Source organism: Opisthorchis viverrini (assembly GCF_000715545.1).
Source record: "Opisthorchis viverrini unplaced genomic scaffold opera_v5_1, whole genome shotgun sequence".
NCBI classification, from domain to species: domain Eukaryota; kingdom Metazoa; phylum Platyhelminthes; class Trematoda; order Opisthorchiida; family Opisthorchiidae; genus Opisthorchis; species Opisthorchis viverrini.
Genome location: NW_008751657.1, coordinates 46,365 through 73,304, shown reverse-complemented (window position 1 = coordinate 73,304; position 26,940 = coordinate 46,365). Strand labels below are relative to the sequence as shown.

The 26,940-nt window shown below is 44.2% G+C and overlaps 3 protein-coding genes across 3 annotated transcripts in view; 2 read left to right on the top strand and 1 right to left on the bottom strand.

Moving 5' to 3' along the window:
* Positions 1 to 4,739, top strand: part of T265_12415 (hypothetical protein) — a gene marked incomplete at both ends in the record, with an annotated part of 63,070 nt that extends 58,331 nt beyond the window's left edge. The window contains 2 exons of the mRNA XM_009163831.1: positions 576 to 862; positions 4,042 to 4,739. Of these exons, the coding sequence (XP_009162095.1) occupies positions 576 to 862; positions 4,042 to 4,203 (449 nt within the window). The remainder of the gene's footprint in view (positions 1 to 575; positions 863 to 4,041) is intronic.
* A 99-nt stretch (positions 4,740 to 4,838) lies between these two features.
* On the bottom strand, positions 4,839 to 26,604 carry T265_00001 (hypothetical protein; the record flags this gene model as incomplete). The annotated part of the gene is made up of 4 exons (XM_009163658.1): positions 4,839 to 4,986; positions 6,963 to 7,180; positions 10,669 to 10,710; positions 26,530 to 26,604. 4 exons carry the CDS (start codon positions 26,602 to 26,604, stop codon positions 4,839 to 4,841), a joined length of 483 nt encoding a protein of 160 aa, XP_009161922.1.
* T265_12414 (hypothetical protein) lies at positions 12,650 to 17,663 on the top strand (the record flags this gene model as incomplete). The annotated part of the gene is made up of 2 exons (XM_009163830.1): positions 12,650 to 14,067; positions 17,308 to 17,663. Coding segments are annotated over 2 exons (1,716 nt in total), but the record flags the coding sequence as incomplete, so codon positions are not given.
* Positions 26,605 to 26,940: the final 336 nt, after the last annotated feature.

Here is a 26,940-nt window from a genome sequence, read left to right as displayed (position 1 = left end):
ATTGTCGATTTTGATCTGCAACGTTCGCAAAACAGCACCTCACTCATGGTCGCCTCAAAAATATATTCCGAATAGATTTTGCTTTTGGTTCATGATTATCTGTGTTATGCAGTCTTTCAGTATCCCATTCGCCTCACTGGTTGAACTAATCCCGGCATTTTTGTCTCAAAGTAGAGCTTAATCATTTTTGTGAAGCAGCTTGCTTAGTCACATTTACTAAGGATGCCATTCACTTACTGTACTCGCAGAATCCAGCTCCATGCTGTTCAGAAGTCAACACATAGGTTTCCGACTGAACATTCCATAGGTCTAGACTATTCCTACTTGCTCTTGTCTTGATAGCAACTTAGCCCTTGTGGTTCGCGGGAGTCGCAAAACTTGACATAGTAAATTCGTCTAAACTTCACGATACTCGAGATATCCGCCCTTGTCTCTCTACTTGCCCCCATTATACTTCATGAGCATTATGAATTACTATCCAGTATCGCATAATGTTTTCTTGTTGGAGGGAGCTCAAATAAGCGAAACTAATTTAAATGCTGATCATGTGTTGTCCGTGTTTGATTTTCGTCCAGAAATACGCCTTCCTGACGTAACAACAAGCACCACTACCTCACGTGGAAGTTCTCCATCTTTGCGAGAGCTAAGTGTACCTGATTTCCCCTCTAATCCCCGCCCATCGCTCAATCCTATTCACTTTCATTCTGCGAGTGATGACCTGGCGAGCAGGCGATCTCCTCGTGGGTCGCAAGAGTTTTTCCCCTCCCGCGGCGATACTACCCCAAGACCATCACTCGCTCCTAGTAGCTCTGTTCGAAGTGAAGAACTTCCAATACACCTTCGCGGTAGCCTCCTAAACCAGGTAAGTGTCCCATTTGTTCATGATTGCCATCAGCTCAAACGCTGTTAAGCCTGATGACCCATATCTGTCTTGCCGTTACAGTCAATATTTTCGACAAGCAACAAGTAGAAAGCATGCTGCTTGTTTTGGGGTAGGCAAGCTTTATAACACAGTTATGTCGTCACCAGCCGAAACGAATGAGGGTACTGTTTGGTAACTATAGCTAACTAGCCAGTCGCAATTTAGAACAACTTTTGGTGAGATGACATGACCTTACAGTGGTTTTATCCTGTCCGTGTATAGGGCGACCCTACACATTCTCCCGGGTTCTGTCCTCCTCAGTTTAGTTGCCTTCGTCGGACTTCCTCCTCCATGATTTTAGCTTCCTATGCTGTAGACGTGGCACACGGATGCGTCATAGACAGCATTCTAGCCTTTCCAGAAGTTGATACTTTCGAGACGCCAAAACGATGACTGTCAGCTGTTAGCTTTTGGTAACTCCCGGAACATAGCCAGCCTGGTGGACTTGACCATTCTTAGTCTCACGTGATACGATTTTTGTCAGCGCGCATTACCGAGTTTACCTAACGTGTGAACACCGATCGATGTTCCGCGCCACTTCAGGCGCGTATGCGCATCTGCAATTCAATCCGCCTACTCGCAAGTAGTATCGTTGATAATTAAAATTGTTCCGCCTCCACGATAGCCATAACCTGACTGTCTTGGCTGTCCGAGCCTAATTCACCAAGGCCGAACACAAGTTGGTCTTTAATTGATGACTAATTCCCACAATTCTACTTCCTCCATTTACGTAGATTTCTTGCTTTTACGTAACACTTCCCCTTTTGTCCATTTTTATTCCCAAAATGTTGCGTCCAGGCCAGGAACCAGGTAATATTTTATGGTATTCTATTTGCCACCCTCAACCGTCTAACTTCCACACCTGCGGTGGCGGACATTTCCCCTTTGCTTGCATTTATTGGCCGGTGTTAACCCTGTGTTTGTCATCCTCGTGTGTGCAACTGGTGTCTCGACCGCCAATCTACCCGCCTCATCAATGCACGGGCGATTGTAGTTTTTACCGCAGTTCACGCGAATGCCCTTCAAAGCGTGGTTCATCGTTTACGGGGAAAAGGCAGCCGTCCCGGAAGGGACTCGAACCCTCAATCTTCGGCTCCGGAAACCGACGCCTTATCCATTAGGCCACCGGGACTCGGCGGTGTTGTGTTAACTTAATTTACGATTGGCTGTGCGGTGTTTTCTTATTGGTTGATCTCATTGTTTATCCATACCGGTAGGACTTGGGCACCATAAGACTTGAAATCATTCGCACCCATTCTGGCACAGGTATCAACAGTCTCGGAGGTTCTGTGACTTGTTACAGTAGCTGGAATTGCTCTGGCCTCCCACACACCGTTTCAAGACCCCAGCTCACATAGGCCAACAACCATCCCTGTGCATTTAATCTCGTTGAAAGTCCGCATGTGGATTCTAGCCACTGCCTGTGTATAGCGAGCACTCTACTGAAAGCCGTTTCATCACACCACACATGCACACCGAAGCAGGTCAGACACATTTAATTGGTCATCCCAACCCAGGTCACAATGCAGTCAGCCAGTCATATCGGTTTCGATCATCAGTCTGCCGCACCAGCCAGTGTCACTAACTGACCATTTCTCTGTTAGACTGGGCAGTCCAGCGGCAAGTCTAGTCGTGGCTCATTTCGCATCGTTGCTGAGACGTAACAGGAGCTCAGCTGTTGCGCTCGATCATGTTATTGGTTCTGTTTTGTTGGTGCGCTGTCCTGATATGACAGTGAACAGAAATGTTCAGTTGGACGGTAAGACGAGGCACTAAATAACTTGGGTCTGAATGATAATTGGAACAAACATACGATCCGTTCTACGCGCTGAGGTTCGTAACTTCATAGCGCACCCTCTGAAGTGACAGGATAGAGGCAAACCTTCAGTGTAGCGATCACGTACAGCAAGTTTCCAGATAGCTGCTCCAATTCCCGTTCGTAACTTCATAGCGCACCCTCTGAAGCGACAGAATAGAGGCAAACCTTCAGTGTAGCGATCGCGTACAGCAAGCTTCCAGATTGCGGCTCCAATTCCGACACGAACGTACAGTGCAACTTCTTGTGCACAGTTCTGTGTAATGGTAGTGGGTAATGGGCTGGTAGGCCGTAGGGTCCATTTGCGTTTTCCGGTCAGTGTTGTGCACATATTTCACTGTAACTGGATATAGCAATTAAAACGGGACCGCAACGTTTATATTGATGACGACTAGCTGCAATACTTTGTTGGTTTTGATCAACGACAAGCTGATTTTGACAGTCTTAGCGCCTCTGAGTCATTTATTTAGGTAGCTCTCTTAGAGGCCAGCATTAGTACAAGTATAAAACCGTGACACATGTAAAATACAAGACAAGAGTGGCTGCCGCCGCTCCCTCAGCTTATGTTCACTAAACTCGGGTTATGGCTTGTGGTAGGTGGGTAGCGAAGTACTGTTACTCTTATGTTTGCTGAGAGTTACTTTCAGTGTCCTAGTGTCAGGGTGCATTCTGCTTACGAAGCATGCGAGTGGCCCCTGATCAAGTGCCAAAGCGCCATCCCTGCGTCTGATAGAACTTATTGAACCGCGCTGCAGTGTTTGTTGATTGTTTTATGTTCCAAGAACCCTCAGAAAGTTTCAAGAGGACTCCTGAGTGTTCACTTTTTAAAAACTCTGCGCAAATGAGGTTGGTATCTTCGTAATTGATAGCTTGTAACCGCTTAGTTTCACACTCCAGGATCTGTTGTGAAAATTGACCTTGAATGCTTGCTTGTTGTCGCACAGATTTCCGCCTTCGTATCCATTTCGTTTTCGTTCTTCATCCCTCCACTTCCTCTCATTAAACCGACGAAGATTTCTGGGGCACACAATGACGACCACCTTTAGGATTAACCATCCAAAGTTTGTTTCACAACCACCATGCTCTAACAGTTCCTCGTGGATTCATTTTCTTTGGCCATATGGAGGTCAATAAACACCACGTTTCGGTCATGTGATCCAGTGATTCCAACTATTTCGGGTCTAATCCACAAAGTGGCTTCTTTTAACTTGCACCAGCTGTTTTTGCAGTTTCACCACTCTGTTAGTTTGTTATGACTGGATCAAGTAATGGTGCTTTCTTTACCCAAATCATTGCTCTGTAGCCTGCTGGCGGCACTCCAACCTCAGGATCAACTTCCTCGTTGAACTCAGTCCCAAAGGATAATCCATCAGGTAGCAACGCTGCTTTATGGACTCTGGCTGACACCAGCAAGACACAATCTGCTCTTAAACCGAAAAAGAGTAGTCGATTTCGCCTGTCCTAACCCAAGTGCTTCCTACCCTCTGGTCTGGCCACCAGGTCTCTGCTCAAAGTGCTTTCCATGTGTCTTTCGTATGTGATGTAAACTGGTCCCAGTCACCAAGTCCGTTTTATTTTTATTTTGTCACGTCATTTTTCTTTCCGCAGATTATCCCACTAGGCGGTGCTATTTTCCCACTGTAGTGACAACGTATCAGTGATCCGGATAGCCTCTGGTCCACCCTTATACATGGGTACACCTGCGTCTCTTCTTTTCCATGCGATTGATTGTCTATGGTATTTCCAGAAGTCCATTTCCTATATCCGGCCCTGTTGTACTCAGTCGGATTGATGATTCAGATCAATCTCGCTGTTCTATAATTTTTCCATTCACATGCACACTATTCAGCGGCGCCACCTGCTTCTGTCTAATTTTGCTCCGTTTGAGCCATCGGTAAACCCCCTGCTTGTGAGACCCCATCAGTGAAAAAAGAATTCAAGATTTTCCCATTTGTGTTTGCCCCTTCCCCACCTCTATCTTCTTTGTCTTCTCTACACGCACATACCTTGTAACGAGTTTGATGTTCCTATTCATTCGAAAATATGCATGGCTTCTCAAGTTACCACTGATCGATGCGCTCTTTCATACGTCTGTTTTGTTCACTGTGGCGGTGTGCGACAACAGTTACAGATGTGTTCTTCCCTGTTCTTCGATTCGCCGCTACACTGGGCATTGGTTTCACGTGCAGCCACTCGATGGTCCCTGCTACCGTTCAGCCACTTTAGCGATGCCTTTGAGTGAATCGGTCTTGAAGTCAAGATGAAGGCAATGCAGTTCAATCTCACCCTACATTTTCTTCACAACAAGTGGTAGACTGCTTTGACAACTGTATTGCTAGCGCAGGCATTCGCTCAGCGCCTGGTCTAAATGATTCAATGGTGGCCTGATGACTCTCTCACTGGCGCCATCCCGCCTAATAGTCTCCTATTTGACACCAGAAAATGAAAAACTGATCATACGTTGCGGTAGACGACTTCGCCTCGTTTTGAGTTTCGAAACATTCAACAAAGAGCGACTTTATGCCGTAGAGGAACAAACTACACTTTCGATGTATATCACAAGAGGGTACCCGTAACACTCACAGACTTAAATATTTCAGATGCGAGAAGGCTTACGACCTATCCTTGTTTGATGTCAATCCACAGCGTTTTCACGAGAGCAGTGAGGCAATGCAGTTGCACATTCTTTGACGTATACGTAGTTGTAACTCCGTCAAATAACCTTGTGATGAGATCATAGCACTACACATGCTTTTCCCCATAGCCCTACTCTTGCTAGATGGAACAAATCGATGACAGGTCCATTTGGGAAACTTACACAGTTTACAATAATAGTACTCTAGAGAACTAGTGTGAGAACACATGAGACGGAAATGTGCAATCCACGATACGCCTGCATAGATAAGACCATCAACGTTCACGGTGCACTTCCAAGGTATCTGCCTGGCAGCCGATGATGTCGCTACATTTTCTTCACTCCCATTACCTTAAAACATGTAGAATGTTTAGACATACACACAAAAAACATGCCTTACAAACGTATCAGTGGACGCCGGAAATGCTCTGACTTGAATTGTGCCAGTGACGGACCATAATCAGGCAAGGGAGTTCTATAGGCTTCCAAAAAAACTTCGAATTTCACAGGCAAATCGTTCTCTTTTTTGAGTACTTCACTCGCAAAAGAATTTAGACAATGAGTCAAATCTCTGTCCTGTCTGAAACATCGTCTCCATAGGACTGCTCTATTATGAGGCGGAAGCCACTCACGCAGCACAATTTCATTAAATCAGTGACCTTAGTTTTTATAGTGGGACAACGGGTAGGTCTGATCCGTAGTGCTCGACCAATCGAACATGGAGACTTTCTAGAGACCTGAGAGTTAATTAAAATACGCAAACGACGCCACGCTGTAACAACATTCGGTGTATTTCTCTTGCTATCAGACTAATCCAAGTTGATAAAACTGATAATTTCGTACCGGCTGATCACGTAGGCCCCAACATCTTGCGATAAAGAAGGGTTATCGTTGAGCTGGTGCGTGCACTCATTCCTTGTCCAGAGGAGCTTCGTTATAGAGAAAAGGCTTTTATTTATTCACTTACCTGGATTATTGTTCTTAATGGTTTTGGTTCATTCGTTTGGATTCACAAAAGAATTCGTGGGATGAGTTGATTCCCATAGATTATTTATTCCTGTATCATTACGTTATGCCTGATCTAGTGGGGCTGTGCCTGTGAAATGTAGACGAACTAGGCAGCAGAGGCCAGGCACTAGAAAATTTAAGGTAGAACTGGTAGACATAAGAAGCGATATGATTCTGAGTCTGCTCGGATATTTTATTGTATGAAAGGGAGACATAGTTTTCATGCAAGAACTACCGCATTATTCCTGTATCATTACGTTATGCCTGATCTAGTGGGGCTGTGCCTGTGAAATGTAGACGAACTAGGCAGCAGAGGCCAGGCACTAGAAAATTTAAGGTAGAACTGGTAGACATAAGAAGCGATATGATTCTGAGTCTGCTCGGATATTTTATTGTATGAAAGGGAGACATAGTTTTCATGCAAGAAACTACCGCAGGATTGCTGAAAACTTCGGTTTCATCCTTCTTGAATCTCTTCGAATAGGCGCACTCCCCGAGTTTTCACCAGCCTTATGTTTTACCTGAACCCAAACTGCGCGAAACCCCGCAGATCCATACATTTGTACATGAATTTGACTTACGGGAGACTCCGGTGAATCTCCCGTTTACAACAGTCTCCTATAAAAACCAGATTCGTATGCAAAATGATCGTATTTGGTGGAAATACTGGTGCTGTGGCAATCATTGCACTATGAGCATTAATATCATCGTCATCAGTGCGCAGTGATGATGTCTCCTCGTATGGTGACAAAGCGTTTGCAAGCCAATTGCCAAGCTCGGCGAACAGATCAACAGCCACCTGATCAACAACCAATAAACTCACCCAAGCTACCAATATTTCAGAGCATCATTATGTTTAGATCGAATGAGCAAACACTAAGTTGCCACACTCAGAAAGCATCGAGTTGCTTAGGCTGGAAATCACACGTTCGCTATACCTGAATCCGAAGGTCTTCTACAAATAATAAGGCCAAATATAGGAAATCTGGGTAACTAGCTGCTCGCGTCACTTGCGCGGAACTTGCGCCAGATACTTCAGCTAATGGTTAATATGAAATGGGTCCTGCAAATGAGAAGCACTGATCCAGAGCCTCTCAGTCGCGATTATCAGCGCCGATGTGCGTTGCAGTTGCCACGTTTCTTGCCTCAGTAAGAGAGATAATGAATGCGCCTGGGAGGTCAAAAAAAAAACTTTACTCGATCGGAACCAAGTATGCTCACAGGCGTGACAGATCTAACCCACTCTGTCAATTCTTGGGTGCTACAGTAAATTAGTGTGCAAGTGACTCAATAAAGTGGAAGTACGTCAGTTAGGAAAATTGTCTAGCACATCACTCATCTAATGAACATCTCGATGGGGCAGTTTTGCACTCAGATTTGAGGTCATCCATTCCATTCCAACAAACTAACTAGATTTCCAGTGTTCAGCGTCACATGCGATGCCACTAGTCATGCCGATCGTGGCAGGTCATTCATTTGAATTCTTTCTACAATTCTTCTGTGTTGCCTGAATTATTAATCGATCTGATGACGGATACACAGTATTGTGCACAGACAAATCAGAACTACTGAAACTGTACACTACCGTTAAGGTTCCCGATACGGAACTTTGAGCGACACGTAGGTTCGACAGTCCCGAATATCAAAAGGAAGAATTGGGTTCGAAAGTCTACGGTACTATTTACACAAGGGCAAGCAATTTTATGCAGCAAAATTCAATTATTTACGTTGGTGGCGTCAACAAGTGTACAAGTCTGCCACTGCTCGGCACAGCGTAGTGTCAACGTCCGCAAACCAGACCACGGTGAGCGGAATGTCGGCTCAGTGGTGTGCGGTCATCCATTCCGACGACAGTCTCTTGGTCCGGCCACGAACGCATATGGGTAAGTAGGTCAACTGCGCAATTCACACACAGATACACATGCTAATACACAAGTGTCGAACTGGACGGCCTTTGCAGCAAGGTGAGTAGCGGGTACGGATAAGCAAAGCAAGTGGAGACCAAAGGTACATAGGCAGAGTAAGCAATCAAGAGGTCGAGCTGGATTCAATAACCAAATCAGTCATTTCTAGAGCAGATGTTTGGAACGAAATCTAGTCAATAGTAGTGTAGTGAACAAGACCCGAAATTCATAGCAGTGCGCCATAAAGTACCTGAAAAAATCAACGAGAACTGGATACCGTTTTCAAGGGCAGTTTTGGAATCATATACCGATACCCTATCGTGTCGGCTGAAACAGCCCCATGTATTTACTGAGGTACCTGTGCACTCATGCCCTCTTTGACACAGAAAAATTTGAATCACTCGGTGAGTAGTTTAAGTTCAAATGGGGTTTTCATTGGAACCGAGTTAATCGGTGAGCTGCTTCACTTGGGTTTGTTCCTAACGCTTGGCCTACAGCATCCGCAAGCTATCCCGTCGACGCAAAGTGGTTGAGGCGGGAGAGTTGGTGGTTAGTCGCTACCTGGACTTGCTCGCGTGGTCTGTGTTCCAGAATGGAGGCGCGCAAAGCTGACCAGGCTTCACCCCGGTTGGCAGTCGAGCCTTACCCCGGTCGATACGTGTAACTAAGCTTAACTGGAGCTAGCTTGGTCGGTGATGATGAGCTAACGTAAACTGACTCATTTCGCTATCGTCCCTTGTAGCAAATGAAACAAGGTGGTTCAGCTGAGCGATAGAAGGCGCTTAGTTTAGGTAGAACTGATAATTTTGAAACCCAAGAGACCTGCAGAACGACTGGAAGTTGTGGCAGGGATGTAGTCACGCGCCTCCGCCAAGTAGGCAAACACATGCCAATAACTTTACATATCTTGATGAGGGTAACGCAGTCAGCACTATACACACGAGAACGAGGAAATAGAACAATGAGTCTTCCGCATATCTTGCCTTCAATATTATTCATGACACGGTCTTGTACTGCCGTCCAACGAATAGCGGGTGTCGAGAACAGTCGTATATATCTCAATCTAATGATGGTCCGATGAGCAGGGCCAGAAAACAAATTCGACACATTCGGAATGTGGGACCCGACAACAGGAAGTCGCGCACTGTGAACACATCTATAGTGATTGCTACGTGGCCAGGGATTCCCCTTATATTTAAGCCGAATTTCCGTTTTTTTACCAGTCGTAACAACCGACTGGCATAGCCATGAGTCTTCTGCTTGCAGGATGTCAATCCCGTTTAAGTAATCTATAGTGAACAGAGCTTAACTCATGTTCATGGGCTTATGGCTTCATCCAATACAATATCAAAACTCGCATTCATTCGGAATGGCAGGGTCTGACAGGGAAAGTTTTGGAAGAAATAGGCAGATTTCCCAACCTTTCTTGATTATTTATCCATCTCATATAGGATTTCGTTCAGTACGCACGATAGCTAATTTGTTTTGGAAGATATCACAGTAAACTACGGAATTCTTTATTTATCTATTTATGCTGTGGAGGCTAATGGTCTACTAGTGTCAGTGCAAGCACATGTTTGGCTGATAATGTCTTCTTAACTTGGACCAATGAAGAATTACACTAGAAAATATATGCTATATTGTCTTGCTTCGATTCGAGCCTGAACAATGTTTCTTAGATTCACATGGCTTTTGAAATTGGTGAAAGTTTCATGTGGTCCACTTGCACCTGTTTCTACTCTAAATGTTCATTGTAAGCTCGCACTCTGGTAAACAGTTTAACCTTTTTTGGACGAAGTAGTAAAAAACAACACTGGTAGTCGATAAGACGACCGTTAGCCCCTTCGCTGTGGTTGGCAACTGCCTTGCAAACGTTTCATTACCTTTCGATGAGGTAGCATCGATGCGCTCTAATATTGTCTTCTCGACTGGTAACGAAACGTTTGTAAGTTAGTTGCCAAAGGTCAACAGCCACCTGATCAACTACCAATAAATGCACCCAAGTTACCAATGTTCCAACAGATTGCCAATCGCGCCGTACGTTATGGGAGCCGTCCCAGTACGTTCGACGTGATGAGGACGACATTGCAACATTCCTGTTCAAATTAACATATGTCAAGGTCAATGATCAGTATCCCTGTAGAAAATCCGTACCTTACGCAACAAATCCGAGTGCGATTTCTCCCTCACGTTCGACCCCGGCCGAGTGAGCGCTCACGATCAAAGCAGGTAAAAGCATCTTCGGCTCATAAGGGAATTGCTAAGAGTGGCTTCTTTAAAAACAAGGAATAAATGTTTCTTTAGTTCAGCTTTGAAAGCCGCATTGGTGTAAATCACTGACAAAAAACGGAAGCATCTTTTTCAGTAGTTCAGTTCCACTTACCGATTCACCGAATATCCCTCCTTCGATAAACGTTATTGTCAACTGGAAAAACTGGAAATAAAGTCATCATAAGAGTGGACTGTACTCGTTTATACGAGAAACGTGTGCAAGGCGCGTAACCCTCAGCAAAGTGCGGTGGAACTGCAAATAAGATCAAAGTTCCATTTGCATACTTGGTTGTTGGTCTTTCCGCCAAGCTTGGCAGCTGGGCTGTGAAAGTTCCATCAACGATTGAGGTAACATCGTCAGTGTGGTGCCAACAAGCACTGCCTGGTGTAGTACATCGGATCAGCGACGAGTGACAAATACGACTATAGATTGCGAACAACAAAACACGCCACCAAATTGGTAAAGAGCATCAAGTGAATCAACATCAGATGAATCGGTGAAACGGTCTTCCAGTGATTGGTTTCTTCTACACTTCGGGTCTGAGTTACCTCTGAACCCCGCTGTCCCGCACACTGTATACGACAAATACCGTCTGGTGTAGTAGCCATTTCGTGACATCACCCTGAAAGCTGGAGTGTTTTTGAGGCAGATGCATTCTCCACCCTCCAGTGCATTAGATACACTGGGCGGAGAGTGGTACAAACGTTTGCGTCTGCAACAAACCGGAGATTGGCACTTTTTTTAAATCTCCAATGCAGTGGGAAGACGCAAATAAAGGCAGCTGTTACAAAGGTTAGCATTAGATTTTGTGGCCAAGACTACTTTCATCAGCCGGAAGTCTGCAGATCTCCCTTCCCTCAGGGGGCTTGTCGACAGGCCAGCACAAGTAAAGGCAGCTGTTACAAAGGTTAGCATTAAATTTTGTGGCCAAGACTACTTTCGTCAGCCGAAAGTCTACAGATCTTCCTTCCCTCAGGGGATTCCAGATGTGGGGCTTGTCGACAGGCCGGCACAAGCAGGTGACCTGTTAGTGGCCGCACCGCCTCGCTTGCGCGACACATACTTTGTGAGGTTTTGTTACTTGCTCATGCAAGCAGCTCCCGTCCGGTCTGTCAGCGGTTCGGGCAGTAAACAGCAGACACCCCAATTGTTCTTTTCGTCCGCTAGTTTTCAAAAGCACCAGTTTTCCGCACCCTAATTGTCGTTGATGGTCAAGTGAAACGTTGCAGAGAACAATTGCGAAGCGAATTAGTTTATTCTAGCTCATCTTCACCCTCAGCAAGTATCACCGCAGTCGGGTCGAGTTAAACTTAGTCACGTTTATCAGCCGAAGAGGTTTTCGAGTACCAGTAGATTGTGGGCTTTTGCGGGATTTGCTTTACTACCGCATTCTTCAGCCCAGTTATCATGCGGATAGACATGATCCCATCAGCAGGAGTCACGTGAGAACTTAGTAATTAGTCAGTAGTCTCTAGCTTACCAGGTGGCCTACATCTGAGAGAGTAAACTGTCAGTCACGGGTATTTTATTGATTCCTGTAAAACAATACGGCCTAGTTTTCCAGAAACGGACTACAACTCTTCTCACTTCTTTCAGTCCGTGAAATTGTCTGTGGATTCCAAAGTATAAATCCCCGAAATCAGTGCAAAAGCTGTCGTTTTCCCCTTAATACAAAGAGGAGTATGTGCTATTAACCCCATCAAAGCGTTTTAGCAAGCGGACTACTCCTCAGCCATTTATTGCGGCTCAGTTTTTCAGAACTGGTGAGGTATCTTCACAAGTTGTTTAGTCACACCACCATGAGGACTCTGAGCTGGACCAAAAACAATAGAGTTGGAAGGTATTTGCCTCAGGTAGTTTCGAACACATTTCCCACTGGCGGTTATCCTCAACTATCCGCTATTTGTTGTGTGAATAGCACTGTCTTACAAACTTCCTTTCCCGGACAGCCGAAAACCCAGAAAGCGAAAGTGACTGACGGATTAGTTCTCACACACTAGTGTTAGGATGAAAACTAGATCCACTAACTGATCAATAGCTACCCGAAACTACGACGATCGATAGTGATCATTGTTCGTCACAAGAACTAGACATACTGGTGAGCTCCGTTCAGCCCGCAACTTTGTCCCTCTGTGGATCGATCGTTACCAGCATTTGTTGTGACTGTTTTAGGATATTAGGACTTATAGCCGAGCAAAACATGAAGCGAAGAGCTTGGTCCGAAGCACAAATGCATTCATATGGGAAGCAAGACCAATTCTACCAATCTGATGCCATCAACTTAAACGAAACTATTCCAGCAAATCAACCACCCTGTGATATTCGAGGATGGGCCATAACGTTTGTTCGCAGACTCTATCGGCAAGCATGGTTTCGGCTGGTCTACATGATTTGTATTCTTTCCTGCTCGTTTGTGAGTATGTTCCTCAGCTGGATGATTTTTCGCGACGCTGTCCTTCAGCAACCTGGCCTAGTTTATGACCGAACGCCCCTTTTCATCTTAGTTATTCTATTCATACTAAATACCGCGGAAATGATATTCTTCGGAATAGACGTTGCAGTGTGGGTCAATACCCTCTGGAACGAACCGGATGCGTGGTTTTTTGTGGATATTGCAAATGTGCTCAATATATTCCTGTCGGAAATTCCCATTGGAATTATGAATGCTTACCTGAGTGCATGTCACGAATCGACTGTTTCGGTCAGTATTTTGGTGAAGGCTTCGACGTTGGTGTGCTATATTCTTGTCCGTTTCCTCACATTCACCACCGTTTACCTATTAGAATCCACAGACGATGGCTACGTAGATGTTGAAAGATTTATAAACTCTGAATCCGAAAACGAATCCGAGAACGGGACCAAACAAGACATATTGGCAAGACAACTGGAGAACACACCAAAGCCACAATGTTTTGATGTCCTGAATACATTAAAGCTACGCCGATTTTGGTTGCTGATTCGTGTTTTCATCATCCTAGGATTCTTCATCATGTTGGTTACAAACATCTTGATCTTCAAGTTCACCTTTGTACAAACGTACAGGGGCCATCTTGAATGGCGCCGTGTAACTCCGAATTCGAATGGTACATTGGAGGACACCATGGCAGAAAGATATTTCCATGACGTGGAAATATTCCTCAGGGAAACTGAGTTTCCCACAAACAAATGGCTTCACCTAGTTAGCTTAGAAAAGCTGATAGGCCTTCAGAACAGAGGTATTGTGGAACATATTGCACTGAATTACCTCAAGTCCAAAAGTCAAATGTACGCTGTGTTTTCGCAGCTAATCAAGTATCCAAACTCAACGACGGAAACCTCAATGACTTGCTGGAATGTAGTTGACATAGACAAGTTCAAAGAAAAAGCCTGCAGTGATATATTCACCCCGAATGGAAATGCTCAGGAGGTCATCAGACTAAAAAGTTTGAAAATTCAATTTACCTACGTCCCGCCTTCTAGTACACGACATTTAGGTGCAGTGTTTTACAACGCCTCAAGAACGGATAAAAGGTGGGTCACCTATTGCGGTAAAACCACTTTTTTTATATAAATATAATGATCCAGCTTCCTTTCGCCCAGCTCCCCTCTAACTCGATGAGACTCAAAAAAGAAATATTGATCTTATAAGTAGTGTTTTTGTCAGTTCGTTCAAGGAAACGTCACATCTCGAGTCTTCAGCAGATCTCAAACGGCGGCTTTCTTAACATGGGCATACCTCCATAATTCTTCTGGAATTATGATGACTTATCGACTTGATGGTCCCATTTCAGTAAAGTCCATTTATAGCTTTATGATAGACACGGAACAAGATTTTCCTAGTTCTGTTACACTACGATTTTGTCTTCGGCAGACGCCTTAATCAGACAATACCTCTAAACAATTTTGGTACTCCAGAACGGTGCTTCTTAAAAAAAAATAAGTGCCGTCAAATGAGTCAGAAGCTCAGTGGAAGTTCTTGGCTGTACTCAGAAAGGACATATTTTTAGCAAAACACTTGAAAACACTTCGACAGTCCACCACCGGTTTCGCCCCTCTAGGGGCTCATCATTCTTGGCTGTACTCAGAAAGGACATATTTTAGCAAATGGGATTCTAAATTTAAGCTAAGCCCAATTTCTCTTCAGCTTATTGCACTACGGAGTTTTGTATTTTTGTGAGAATAAAGCAATAAATATGGCTAAGGCTGAGCAAATTAGAATTAGGATTTGATAGACGTAATACACTACTCATAAGGTTGTTGAAAACACTTCGACAGTCCACTACCGGTTTCGCCCCTCTAGGGGCTCATCACGTAGGCATAATCCCAGAGTTTCCGTTAACCAAATGTTCTACTGGAAACCAAATTACCCGATATTAGCGAAATGCACCCATTTGCATGATCATATGGTTTTGACGCGAGATTCACCTGAAGCCCAGCTGAATCTCTCGTCTATGGTGTTTTTGAGCAACTGAATGTACTGCACCAGGCCGCCGCTTGATAAACTTACATAACAGCTGATTTGCATCAATGCCAAACAAGGACGTCTTATCACCATATTGTAGGGGTATGGTGATAAAAGTATTGTGGTTCGTACAAAGTGCGGTGCGTTTGGCTTGGAGCATGTGAATTGTAGTCGGAACGAGGCCGCGGAGACAGGAAAAATGGACCGTTAACTGACTATCGGTCCCACCTACGTTTACACAGCTATCCGCATGGGTGCCGTGTCTGCGGTCGGAAGCCTGAGAGGGATGCGTCAGTCGCCCTCGGTGCCAGTGTACGCGCTCGATTGTTTACCTTGCTAGCTCTGGGTTGCGTGTCACCAGTCTGCGCTGCAATAGGGTGGTGATCGGCTTCACGACTCTGTGGCTGTGGCTGTGGTTCTGAGCACCGAGTGTGTGGTAGGTGAGGCCAGGGCGTGATACAAAGGGCTTGCTCATTTGGTTTCTACATTCGGTGTAGTAACAGGAGACAGGAGGCAAAACTACCAGACGGATTCAGGCTTGTCGGATGATGGGAATAGGCAGTTTTGTGTGGGGCTATACGGCTCAGCAACTATAGCAATCGAAGGCATACGACCGAACAGGTGTAACTAGTGTTTCCAGTACCTGACGGGCTTCGGTTCATGTAGACAACCATATATCTTACTGAGGAACTTGAGAGGTGAAGCGGTGGGATAAGATCATCCCCTAGGGCCAAAAGATACTGATCGAGGGTGGATTTCCGAATATGTGCTATCAGCCTAAAATGTGCAGTGTTCGCATAGCTAAGCAAACTTATAGGTTTTCTCCATATCCTATCGATCTTTCACTATTTCATACCACCGAGTAAACACAAACTTGATTAAGTTTGATTGCAGAAACGCCGAGCCGGAATTCAGACAGACAAAGGAATGGAAGTCACTCATGCGGTTAATGAGCCATTCGTTCATGACTAATCAACCTGTAACTAGTTCGGTCGGGCTAACTGAGCAAACTGTTTCTGCGTAACCACAGCAGCATTCATTGATGACCTATTTCTGATGGACTAACTGAAATTCTGTACATAATGCTAGCCTACTCAATCTAGCATTTTGACCCAATAGTCTGTATTTACTAAGTAACGGTATTTTGGTTCAGGATACTTTCACAACAGCGTTTACTGGAATACGTCACAGCTGAAATAGCGACTGAAGGTGATGGAGCCAAAAACTAGTCGATTATCAAGCTCCCACTAATTCCTTTTGTTCTTTTTCTACTAAAATTTTAAGACACGACAGCTTATCTCATGTGTGGTTGCATTTGAGGTTCACCTGGTATGACTAAAACTACCCGTTCTCTATTACCCCAAATGTAAGACTGATGGCCTTTGAAATATTTCAGACGAAGAAATGTAACACTATTGAGTAACAAGTTCTTTTACCCTATACACAGTAAAACGTTGGACTGCTCGTTCACATAAACCCACTAAGACACGTGGATGCAACTAAAATCAGTGGCCATCACCCAACATGAGCTGTCGGTATTCTCTTCAGTTACAGCTAAGATCCAACTGAGCTGATACGCCAAGCATTCGAGCTAGTAGCACCCCTCCCAAGTGGAACAGACGTCATCGGTGCATTATTCTGCTTTCGCTTGAAGGTATTCCCCGGAGCAAGAAGTACTGTACATTCGGTGTAACTTTAGCGTTAAAAAAGCTGACCAGGGTTCGATAAACAGGAAAAATGCGTAACTACAATTGCACAGGTACAGCAGTGAAAGCCAGTAGGGTATCGTTCCTTACTTGACTGTGAAGAAACTTTTTGGTGCTGTCTAACTTGAACGTCTGAGTTCTAGGAACTATAAGAATCAAGAAGCTTCGGCAGACCGGATGTGGCAAACCCGACGCTATTATCTGAAGCATTCGAGGAACTGCGTGTCATTATTCCTAAGTAAAGTGGCCACTAAATTCCAACCGATGTGCTGATGTGATGACCTCCAGTGAACGTTGCCTGACGTGGTGGAGCAGACTTCTTTTGTAATGATAAAGCAATCAAGGAACTGCGTGTCATTATTCCTAAGTAAACTGGCCACTAAATTCCAACCGATGTGCCGATGTGATGATCTCCAGTGCACCTTGCCTGAGGTGGTGGAGCAGACTTCTTTTGTGATGATAGAGCAATCGTGTGAAATTAAAGGAAAATATAATTCAATGACGTCAAAGGGTTTTATAATGCAGAACTTTCCGGATTTCAGCGATTTATTCATCTGACCTATTTGGAACCTGGTAAATTGTGGTTTTCTTTTGCCTTCACAGCGGCAAAATCTTCCAGGATATTTCCCTCACCATGAAGTACTTCCAAAATACCATCGCACACAATTTGGCCCGCTCCAAAGGCCTATCGGAGGATGACGCCGCACGCAATCATGATGGGTGGACTAGCGGACCGTTTCGTCCATTGGATCTGTTTCTTACCGAAGGAGGAATATACAGCAAATATGACCTGAGTAGTGGTGATCTGATCCCGGTCAGGAACATATGGAAGACGGGCTTTGCTATGTGCCCCTCAACTGCACCAGATGGTCCTTTGCGCCTCTCAACTCTGGTTGACTAAAAATGTTCTTGTTTGTCACTCCTGATGTTCGTTGCTGTCACGCAGCCGTTACCCATATAACATTTGACTGTTGGCTCCATTTTCTGAATGGTTTGTTTGGGTCTGATCTATGTCACTCCTATGGGCTAAAGCACCATTCGCTAGAAATAATGCACCAGGCCAGTGCGTTCATGGTATGCACATGGAATTGGACTGAATTTTTGTGCCGCGATTCAATTACCCCTCGGGCTGTTTGCCATACATGGTCTCATTAAAAAGGGCCTACCTCGTCGTGTAATTACAGTCGTCTGTACGCTCTAAAACAAGACCGGTGTACAATATTTGCAAAAAATAATAAGGATCAGTAATTTGACGCTGATATACACTTGAGGTTTGATGGGAGTTCGGAACAGTGTCTGGTCAAATAATGTACCTAACCTCTGCAGCGAACGGTAGTTGTAAAGTTGTCACGCCATACAAAATTTAATCTGAATTGCGGTCACTGGGACACAGCAAATGACGCTTTCATGCACTGTAATCGATCTTTCCACAACCCCTGTAAAGCGAGGTTGCCCATCATTCCACCCAGCTGTGTTTCTCACGATGGATAAGCGCAGTTAACCGTGCAGTGTGATCTAATGGTATGATCATGTTTCGTAGAAGCATGTTTCTTTGCAGTTGGTCTTCAGGTAAAGAAGCTTATATTGTCAACCACTACCAACGTGTATGGGCACTTGAATGGCAGAAAAATTAACTTGGCTAACGATCCATGCAACTTTGAAAGCAACAGTACCAACACTTGTGCGTACATGTCACAGAACACAACAATCTGGGTAAGGAAGATTAATTGATGCGACAGTGACTTAAATGTTCATATTGTTGAATTAGGTCCATAGTTAAGAGACCAAGCCAGATCACAGCCAAAAGCTGTTCCAAATATGGCTCGAACATGCAACACACCCTAATATGCACAATAAGAGTTGGGAGGTCTATGTGAATCTCTGATGGGTAATGTAGGTTTCGGTCGATCGTTTTAACTCAGGTTACTGTGTCCTTTCCTTTCTTGTAGTTTATCACCATATTATAGCCCAAAATCAAACCGCCACATGTTAGGACGGAATGTTTCAGCCGCTTCATCTAGCACGGAGGTCATACCTTTCTCTTCTTGCAAAAATAAGAACTCACATACGATCTCAGGTAAACAGAAACCCTAACTGGCCCCGCCACTGAGCCGAGTCGATATGCCTTGAATGCTCCAGTTGAATATTTGTGGTCTCGAAAGTTGCCTTCCGTTTCCACTGTCATCTGTTTGTTGAGTGCTACATAAGCATAGTCTGTTCGTCCATTTTTGACGGTCATATGAGCTCAAGTGGAAAAGTGAAGTTAGGTGGGTCGACAAGGAAACATAAAATGGGATTCAAAAGCACTGTCACCCCCCGTCAATTTGATACAAACAACAATGAGAACAAAGGTACAGGGTGAATTTATTTCGCACACTCCCTTCCGCCGCAAGACGTGTGAAACGGCATAACATACATAATACGGTGCAGTTTGCAACATTCATGGTTCTAAAACAACGTGACCGACTAGTAAAACCAAGGAAGTCTCAGAGTGTCCTTTAGGTCATCCTGAGTGCACAGGACAGGCTTAAGACGATTAATCAATGTGGCTCAAAGAAACCTCAACTTCCATTGCAACCTGTGTTCATTCTAAGGTCCGGAACGATTATTGAAGCCCAACTCTCTGTTCTGTATCAGTTAGACGCCTAGCGATCGACGATTTGCCTCGGGATTCTATTAGCGTTGGATTAGGTTCAGCTGACGAGATATGGAGGTTTTTGGGCACATGCACGTTTGCTCGTGTTTCAAGCTTCCCATCAGTTATACCGATTTAATTGTCACCACAACTGCAGGTGAACTGACAAGTGCAATGAGTTGTAGATAGAACTGAAGTCGGCATTATTATTGGCCTTCGCACATATCTACGCTGTATTGTAAGTCTGGTGCAGGAACTACCTGTTTCTGATTCTCGTGTAATTATGCTCAAGACACCGTGAATGCTCCGAAGCTCCCGCGGAATCGTAAGCCGGATTTCATACACCCTGGTAAAAACATTCTGATAATGAGGCAATAAAATGAAGCTGTCAGCTAGGGATAGGCCATGGTGCTGCACATCACTACGGCCTGGACGACAAGTGTTATCAGCAATAAACAAATGTAAGCTGTCAGTAAAATCTCGTTGACGATGATCCTAAGGGAGGAAACGTAAGAAAGCGAGGTGCTAATCTGATTCTGAACACTCACAGCATCCGGAGCACTATTACATGAGAAGAAGGAATCAGGAACAGCAGGTAGTTCATGAACGTAAAACGCGGACATGAACAGGGGAATCATATCATCTTTCGAAATCTCTGTTTTAGTTGATAGAGGTGAGGATCTTCGCCAATACGGACTTGTGGACTGAGTTAGTCTAGCAAAATAACCACTCGCATATCTGGTCTATTTGCGTCCGTCGGCGGGACACATGTCTGAATCTCCCTAACTTCAGTTAAGAAAACTGTAGCACTGGTAGCTATTGTATATGGCCAAATGACCAAGTGACTAACTGACAGGAGGCTGTCAGTTTACTCTTCCTGTATTGGGTTTCGCGTAAAAGTGGGATTGACAAGTGGCCAGAGGACAGTTAAGCTGGACCCATCCGCTTTCTGCATAAGTTCGGGTTGCGACACTTGAGACCCAAATTCAAAGAGTACACGAGCTGTATCGTAGACAACTCAAGCTCCAGGTTATCACCTACCTACTCTGACGTGAACAGAGGACTGAAGAGAAAAGAAGATCGCTCAGTATTCACCTATCGCCCTTGCTTAAATTAATGTTCACTACTGTTCTTCAAGGTCAGTCACCTGGAAAAGACAGACACATTGGCAAGGCTAGTAATCTTGAAAGTTTTAATTAGGCTTCCCTGCTAATTCACTCTGCCAAGTGAAAAGAGGTCCAAATGACCTACCTTGGTATGTTTTGTTATAATCTATTTTTTTCAGTATAACTGGTGTAAACCAGTTCTTTTCAAACGATGCAGATTTTCCAACTATAGCCTTTAGGAACCAGTTCATTTTGCAATGGTGAAGTCAAACTGACTAAGAACAATACTCAAATCAAAAGGCTCATTGATGGAAATGGTGGCTGTGTTTAATTAGGAATAAAAAATTTTTGTGGAGGATGGATAAGTGGTGATACTAATAAACAGAACAAAATAAATGAATGCACGTTTATCTTCCAGAGTTACTGAATGGTTTGTGGTTGTCCATATGAAAGGAGAAAGCAGACGGAGTTAGAAGTTTCAATCATATAGTAGTATCATGACAGCTTTCGTAAAAGAAACCATCCATTAAATGACGACCGATTCCGGGCAAGCAATTTTTCATAAAATTCTTCGTATGCAGTGCAGCTGATAAAGGCTTCATTTACATGCAGTTTTGCAACTAGTTTATCGGACAATTTTGAGTTACCCACTGGAATGAATATAGGCACATAGCATTGGTTAGTTGGCAAGCTAACGCTTGGAACCAGTCAATAAGTTGTCTTTTCAGAAAAGTTTGCAGAAACTTTGTCGATTTACTGGTGTGCTGTTTATGACTGCCCATCACCAAGGCATGCGGACGAATACCAGGCGCTGATCAAAGACTCAACGGTTACCGGACATGAAACGGACACAGAGAATAGAATAGATAACATCTCAGAGGCTGGTGGCCAAGGAGGTGAATAGGCATCTCAGTGTGAACAGAGTAGGATGTGAGAGCTGGAAAGCGTATGGAGGACAGTTTTAGAGAGTCCAAGCTGACATGTGGGGTGAAGTACAAAGGTAAGTCAATAGAATTCATTAGCAGTAGTTTAGTTCTCATGTAGTAAGCCAAACCCGATCGAAAAATTCATATAGTAGGAAAGCGTATGGAGGACAGTTTTAGAGAGCCCAAGCTGACATGTGGGGTTAGTTACAAATGTGAATCAATAGAATTCATTAGCAGTAGTCTGGTTCTCATGTAATAAGCTAAACCCGATCCAGAAATTCATGTAGTTCCTCCCTAACCTAATAATCATAGTACTAGCTCATTCACACAGACTCAGAAATACTGTGAACGAAACTCAGCGGAAACCCTTAAACGAAGTGAGCCAAAAGAAACCTAGACCTGCCTCCAATTCGTATGAGTTTCCCCCCAGCCCATAGACCCTAAAATTCGCGCACCCACACAACCAAAAAAAAACATATTTTGTCCAACAGCTTACACTAACTTATCCTGCTAGGCATTTTGCTGACTAGTTATTCTTCCGCCTCAGAAGACAAGCAACCTGGCCTGATGAATATTTTATGTCAAAAAGGGAAATGTAGCTGAGCATTGAGTCTGCCGATAGTTTTGCAAGAATTTCTAAAACGAGATCAGTGTTTATTGTGCATTGTGACTGGTAGTCTTCAGGAAGTAGTCGTGTGGTACTGGTACCAGTTTGGACCGACCCACTTATTCGGAGAAAACACGCAACAACGTGTTCCAGTTGTGCGCTGAGTGAGTTTCCACTTGAAACGATCGGATGACAATGTGTTGGATTGAAACAGCTGACAAAGCAACAAACCGACACTACTAACCAATCAAACGAATCTGATCAGTCAGGCCACACGCACCAAGTAACGCATCCCTGGAGCCTGTACACTCATCGAATATGGTGTGCGCGGACATTGAACGTATCCGGCTGACACATCTGAGCCACCTTCCAGTTGTTCGGTCACGATACTGACTTCTTTTCAGTTGGTTAGGATGCGGGCCTTCACCAATTAGATCCGTCCCAAACATGGTGGTTATTATAGACGTGATACACTACCCATCAGGTTTCTGAAAGCTCTTCGACAGCCCACTACCGGTTTCGCCCTTCTTCGGGCTCATGAAGTAGGCACAGTCCCCGCTTAAATACACCATAAGCGGGAGGTTCAGCTGTGTTCCAGATGAGTCTCCCGTCAAAACCAAATTGGTATGCAAATAAGTGTAGTTCGCTCATGGTGATTAGCACATTTATCATTACGTACAGCAGATCGTTATAAGGTTTGTCAGGTTAACTTACAGTCAACCCCAAGACGATCTTCCCGTTCCCTATCGAAACACCGATCATAGCTTCAAGTTATCCTTAATTCTCACTTCTATGATACCTGTACACTCCAATTTTGTTCACATAAGAAATCGTTCAGTGAATATCCAGTGCAAGGTTGCTTATTTTGTCTAACACACTACGCACCCCAAAGTCCGTGAAGTACAAAAAGCAGTCCGCTTCGACTAACGGGATCTAAGAGGGGTGCAGCCGATCCGAAACTTTATATTGTCCGAACAGACCATCACCTTACACAAATCGTTTCATGACACGAGTGCATGGTATGCTTCATAACACTTAAAAGATGACAGGCTGGTTTCGTACTGTAAAGACACCTATTTGATCAGAATTGTACGTTATACGGCCTCAACAGGACCATTGTATATCGACTTACTGTATACGGTTTAGTTAGATTTGCAGGTTGAGTGAATATTTGCTTGGTTGCCGATTCTAGAAAACAGAAAGCTCGGTAATAATTCAGTATTCGAAGCCGGCAAATTCAACCCGTAGTCATCAACATCGACAGAATAATCAGAAAACAGCTCAAAACAGTAACGTGTTGGAAATTCTCCTATTTCTATAAATTCCAACGAGTGGGACGAAGAGCTGGAGAATAACGTTCAACTTTCTTCATTGGCAGTGTCTGGAGTGCACAAAACTGAAACGGTTTGCCATTTTTTGTGTTGAATTTGTTGAACTTTTAGAAGGCATTATACCAAAATGACCGAAGTCTTTATACGAGCTAACATGATACGTGATTTTACTGGGAGGATTCAGTTTCCTGAACAAGAGTCTTCTAATGGACTGAAAGTAGGCAGGCCTAATTTTATTGGTAAAGGTTCGACGGTTCGATATGCTCCTCATATTAGAAGGATTATGAGTACCACAAAAGTGGTTCTCGGGCTGACGAGATGAACACGCTTAAATGGCCAAAAGGCTTGCAACTCAAATATTTGACAAGGGAACATGAGCATATGTACGAAACAGGGTAATCGACTAGTAGTATGCGTAAGCGGTGCCTCAGCTGGTCACGAGGTAGGAGAGAGTAAGGTACTCGAATCAGTTGTCTAGACAAACCTAAAACCAAACTAACCACACATCCCTAACTCTTTAGACATAGCGCAAAATGCCTGACAGTGCATATCGTATAAACAGCCTGCTTGAGTACACCACAAGTCTCTTAATGTGGGCTATGAAGGTCCTGAAGTGGTGCCACCAGCTGACACAAATATGCCCATTTCACATTTATAATCGGCAGAGACTTTTCATGTCAGTTTGATCCAACTGGTCACTTCCTACGTTTTAAACCGATCTGCAGCCTTTAAGGCTTCTCTCGTCAGAGTTGTAATCAGGAGTTTTGTCATGGAAAAAACATGCCAGTTGTTAAAAATGCTTTCATGTTTATCGCTGGGGTTGTCTCTTACGGCAGCCACAATCACTATAATTCCTACAGGGTATTATGAATCTGACTGGAGTGAAATACCCCTGAAACTACGGGCGAGATGATAAAAACTCACTTTACGATTTATCCCAGTAATCCATCTTGAAGATGTTCCACCACCTGTGTTATTGCGTTCTGTAATTGTTCTGCGCACTACAAATTGAAGAGAGCATTAAACCCACGGTTAAAATGCGTTTCAGGTATTTGGTAGTTACTGCATCTGCGCCTGAAGCTTTCTTCGAGTGGCAAGATGTGAACACGGGTTGGATGTTCTCGAAAAGGAGCGTTCCACACAACTCACAAAGTAGGGACAAATCCTCTGAGGACATTGGTGAATTTTTCGGAAGCCAGAAATACTCATTCAGAAAATAACACAGCCATCATCGGACACACGAAATTGTTTTTCAGTAAAATTGTGAATGTGCTTCCACTGATACAGTCACTGTGACTTCAGTGGACATTGATCTAGGCACTGCTGAGTTCAAAATCAACAATCCTCGGATTTCTGTCTATCGCGCGTGCCGGGAGCATCGTGAAGCCGTGAAGCATTAGTGTTGAACACTGATGTCATGCTGTCGATGATGATTATGCGCGTGCCTGAAAAACGCACCTCAAAAGGTAGAAATGGATATATTTAAACATCCTTATGTAAAATAGTGCCTCAGTTACGACAAGGTTTCCATTTAATGTATTGTATTTACTTGTAGACCAACAACTCAAAATTCGATGCTCAGGTAATCAAGTCACATGCTAGAAGACTTGGTTCGCATCTCCTATATATCTTTCAGATAGTGTCTTCCCATTTAAACGAAACTAGTTAACCCATCTCCAAGTAAAAAGCAGAGATGCTAGCTTTTATTAACGCATTGTGAGCAAATGATATCCAGGTTAAGTTACATTTGCACCATACACGGTGACAAGTCAATGTTATATATTCCTTATGAAGTCATGATAGCCTCAATGGGCATTGAAGGAAAGCTTTCAGAGTATTCCCCGCGCCCTTCAACAGAGTGCCTACCTGTTGTTGTTGGAACTCTGTTTCCGTGAGCATTGCAACTTTTATTTCATACAATGTGGTACGCAGGCGTCTCTGCTTTCAGCTATCAGGCTAAAGTGGACATCAAAGGCAAAAATCAACGCGCTGGTTCTTCCCCCCAAAATGAACGTGCACATAACCAAAGGCAAATGTATCCGGTACATATGACGACACCGATCTTGAACAAAGTAGATCCGTCAGGGCGACTTTAGTGTCCACATACTGCTCCATCTTCACAGCCTGTCGTTAGAACATACTGGGGTTAAAAAGGAAAAAAATCTTCATCCAAGGTCACTTTCGAATAATTTATGAGCTTGTCGTTGAAATTCCTGATAAGAATGAGGATATTCCGCCTAACCGTACAAGGGACATTAAACAGCCTCACATGGCTAATCAACCACTTTCAAAGGGCTAGTGCTCCGCTAAGTACGTTTACACAATATCTTCCAGTCATGTACTTAATGGTGCACGATTTCGTGTTCCAAACGCGGTGGCTCATTGTTCTGGAGACGAGCGAATGCTAATCGTACCTCAAAGCCATCAGTCTTATTTCATACCGTTGTATGTGTGCATACATGTGTTTCCTCGTAGGAACTAGGGTGTGATTTTGTACATGAGATATGCATTAACCTGGCCTTTGTGAACAAAGTCACTCCCATTTAATACGAGAGACACAAGCTAAGCACTGTCCGACTGGGTTTTGAAGGCTTTTTCACTGGGTTGATTGATGCACGAAAATTGCTTGAGGCAAGAAACTGCGATCACATTGATAAGAAAGGTCACCAGCATTCTAAATTTGACGTAGGCGGAGGATGGCAAGTTATGAAAAATACCTGCCTTCTGTTTGGAATAAAAACAGTTGTCGGTAGTGTAAACCAGCTGTGAGTCATTCATTCAATGGGCTTGTTATCTGGATAGGTTGAAAGGTGGTGCTCGCCAGAAAACAAGCTGGTTAGAACAATCGAACATGAATGAAGAGGTCGAAACACAGAAACCATCAAGTTAGTCCGCTGCACCGGTGTCAGAAAAGCTGTAATTTCCGGCAGTCACCTTTGGCCTATTCACAAGGTTTGTGTCCTGTCTTGAGAAGTGTCAGCAACCGTTAATCGGAGTACCTGAGACAACAATTGCTGTGTTTGGAAATCGCGTCGTGATTCCTCAATCTTTACTCCATTGAGTCCTCCGTCAATTCCATTGTGGGCATCCAAGAATAAACCGTATTTAGTCAGTAGCTCGCAGTTACGCATACTGTTCGCACATGGGCCAGCACATCACTCATTTTGTAAAACGCTGCTCCGATGCCAACAACCTGCCAAGAACCCACCACATCACTCACCGGTTCGCTGTCCCCGACCTGATAAGCCTTAGCCTCGGGTCCACATTGATTACGCAGCACCGATACGCGACACATCCTATTTGGTTTTGATTGACGTTTTTTCCAAGTGGCCAGAAATCATTCCGGTATCCCCTCTAACGACATCTAGTACGCTGCGTGTGCTATCCAGCATTTTCAGCCAGTATGGCTTACCGGAGTCCATCGTCTCAGACAATGGTTCGCAGTTCAACTCCGCTGAGATCCGCGAGTTTTGCACTCGACATGCTGAGTCTCATTGGATAGCCCGATGTCTGCCCACTCCTTTTCTTGATCCGCTTATGCATCTGTTTTCCTGTCGCCACCACCGTGTCCACCCACCATTCACCACGCCGCAAAAGTCGCACGCCTTGGACACCGATATGTCAGTTCGCG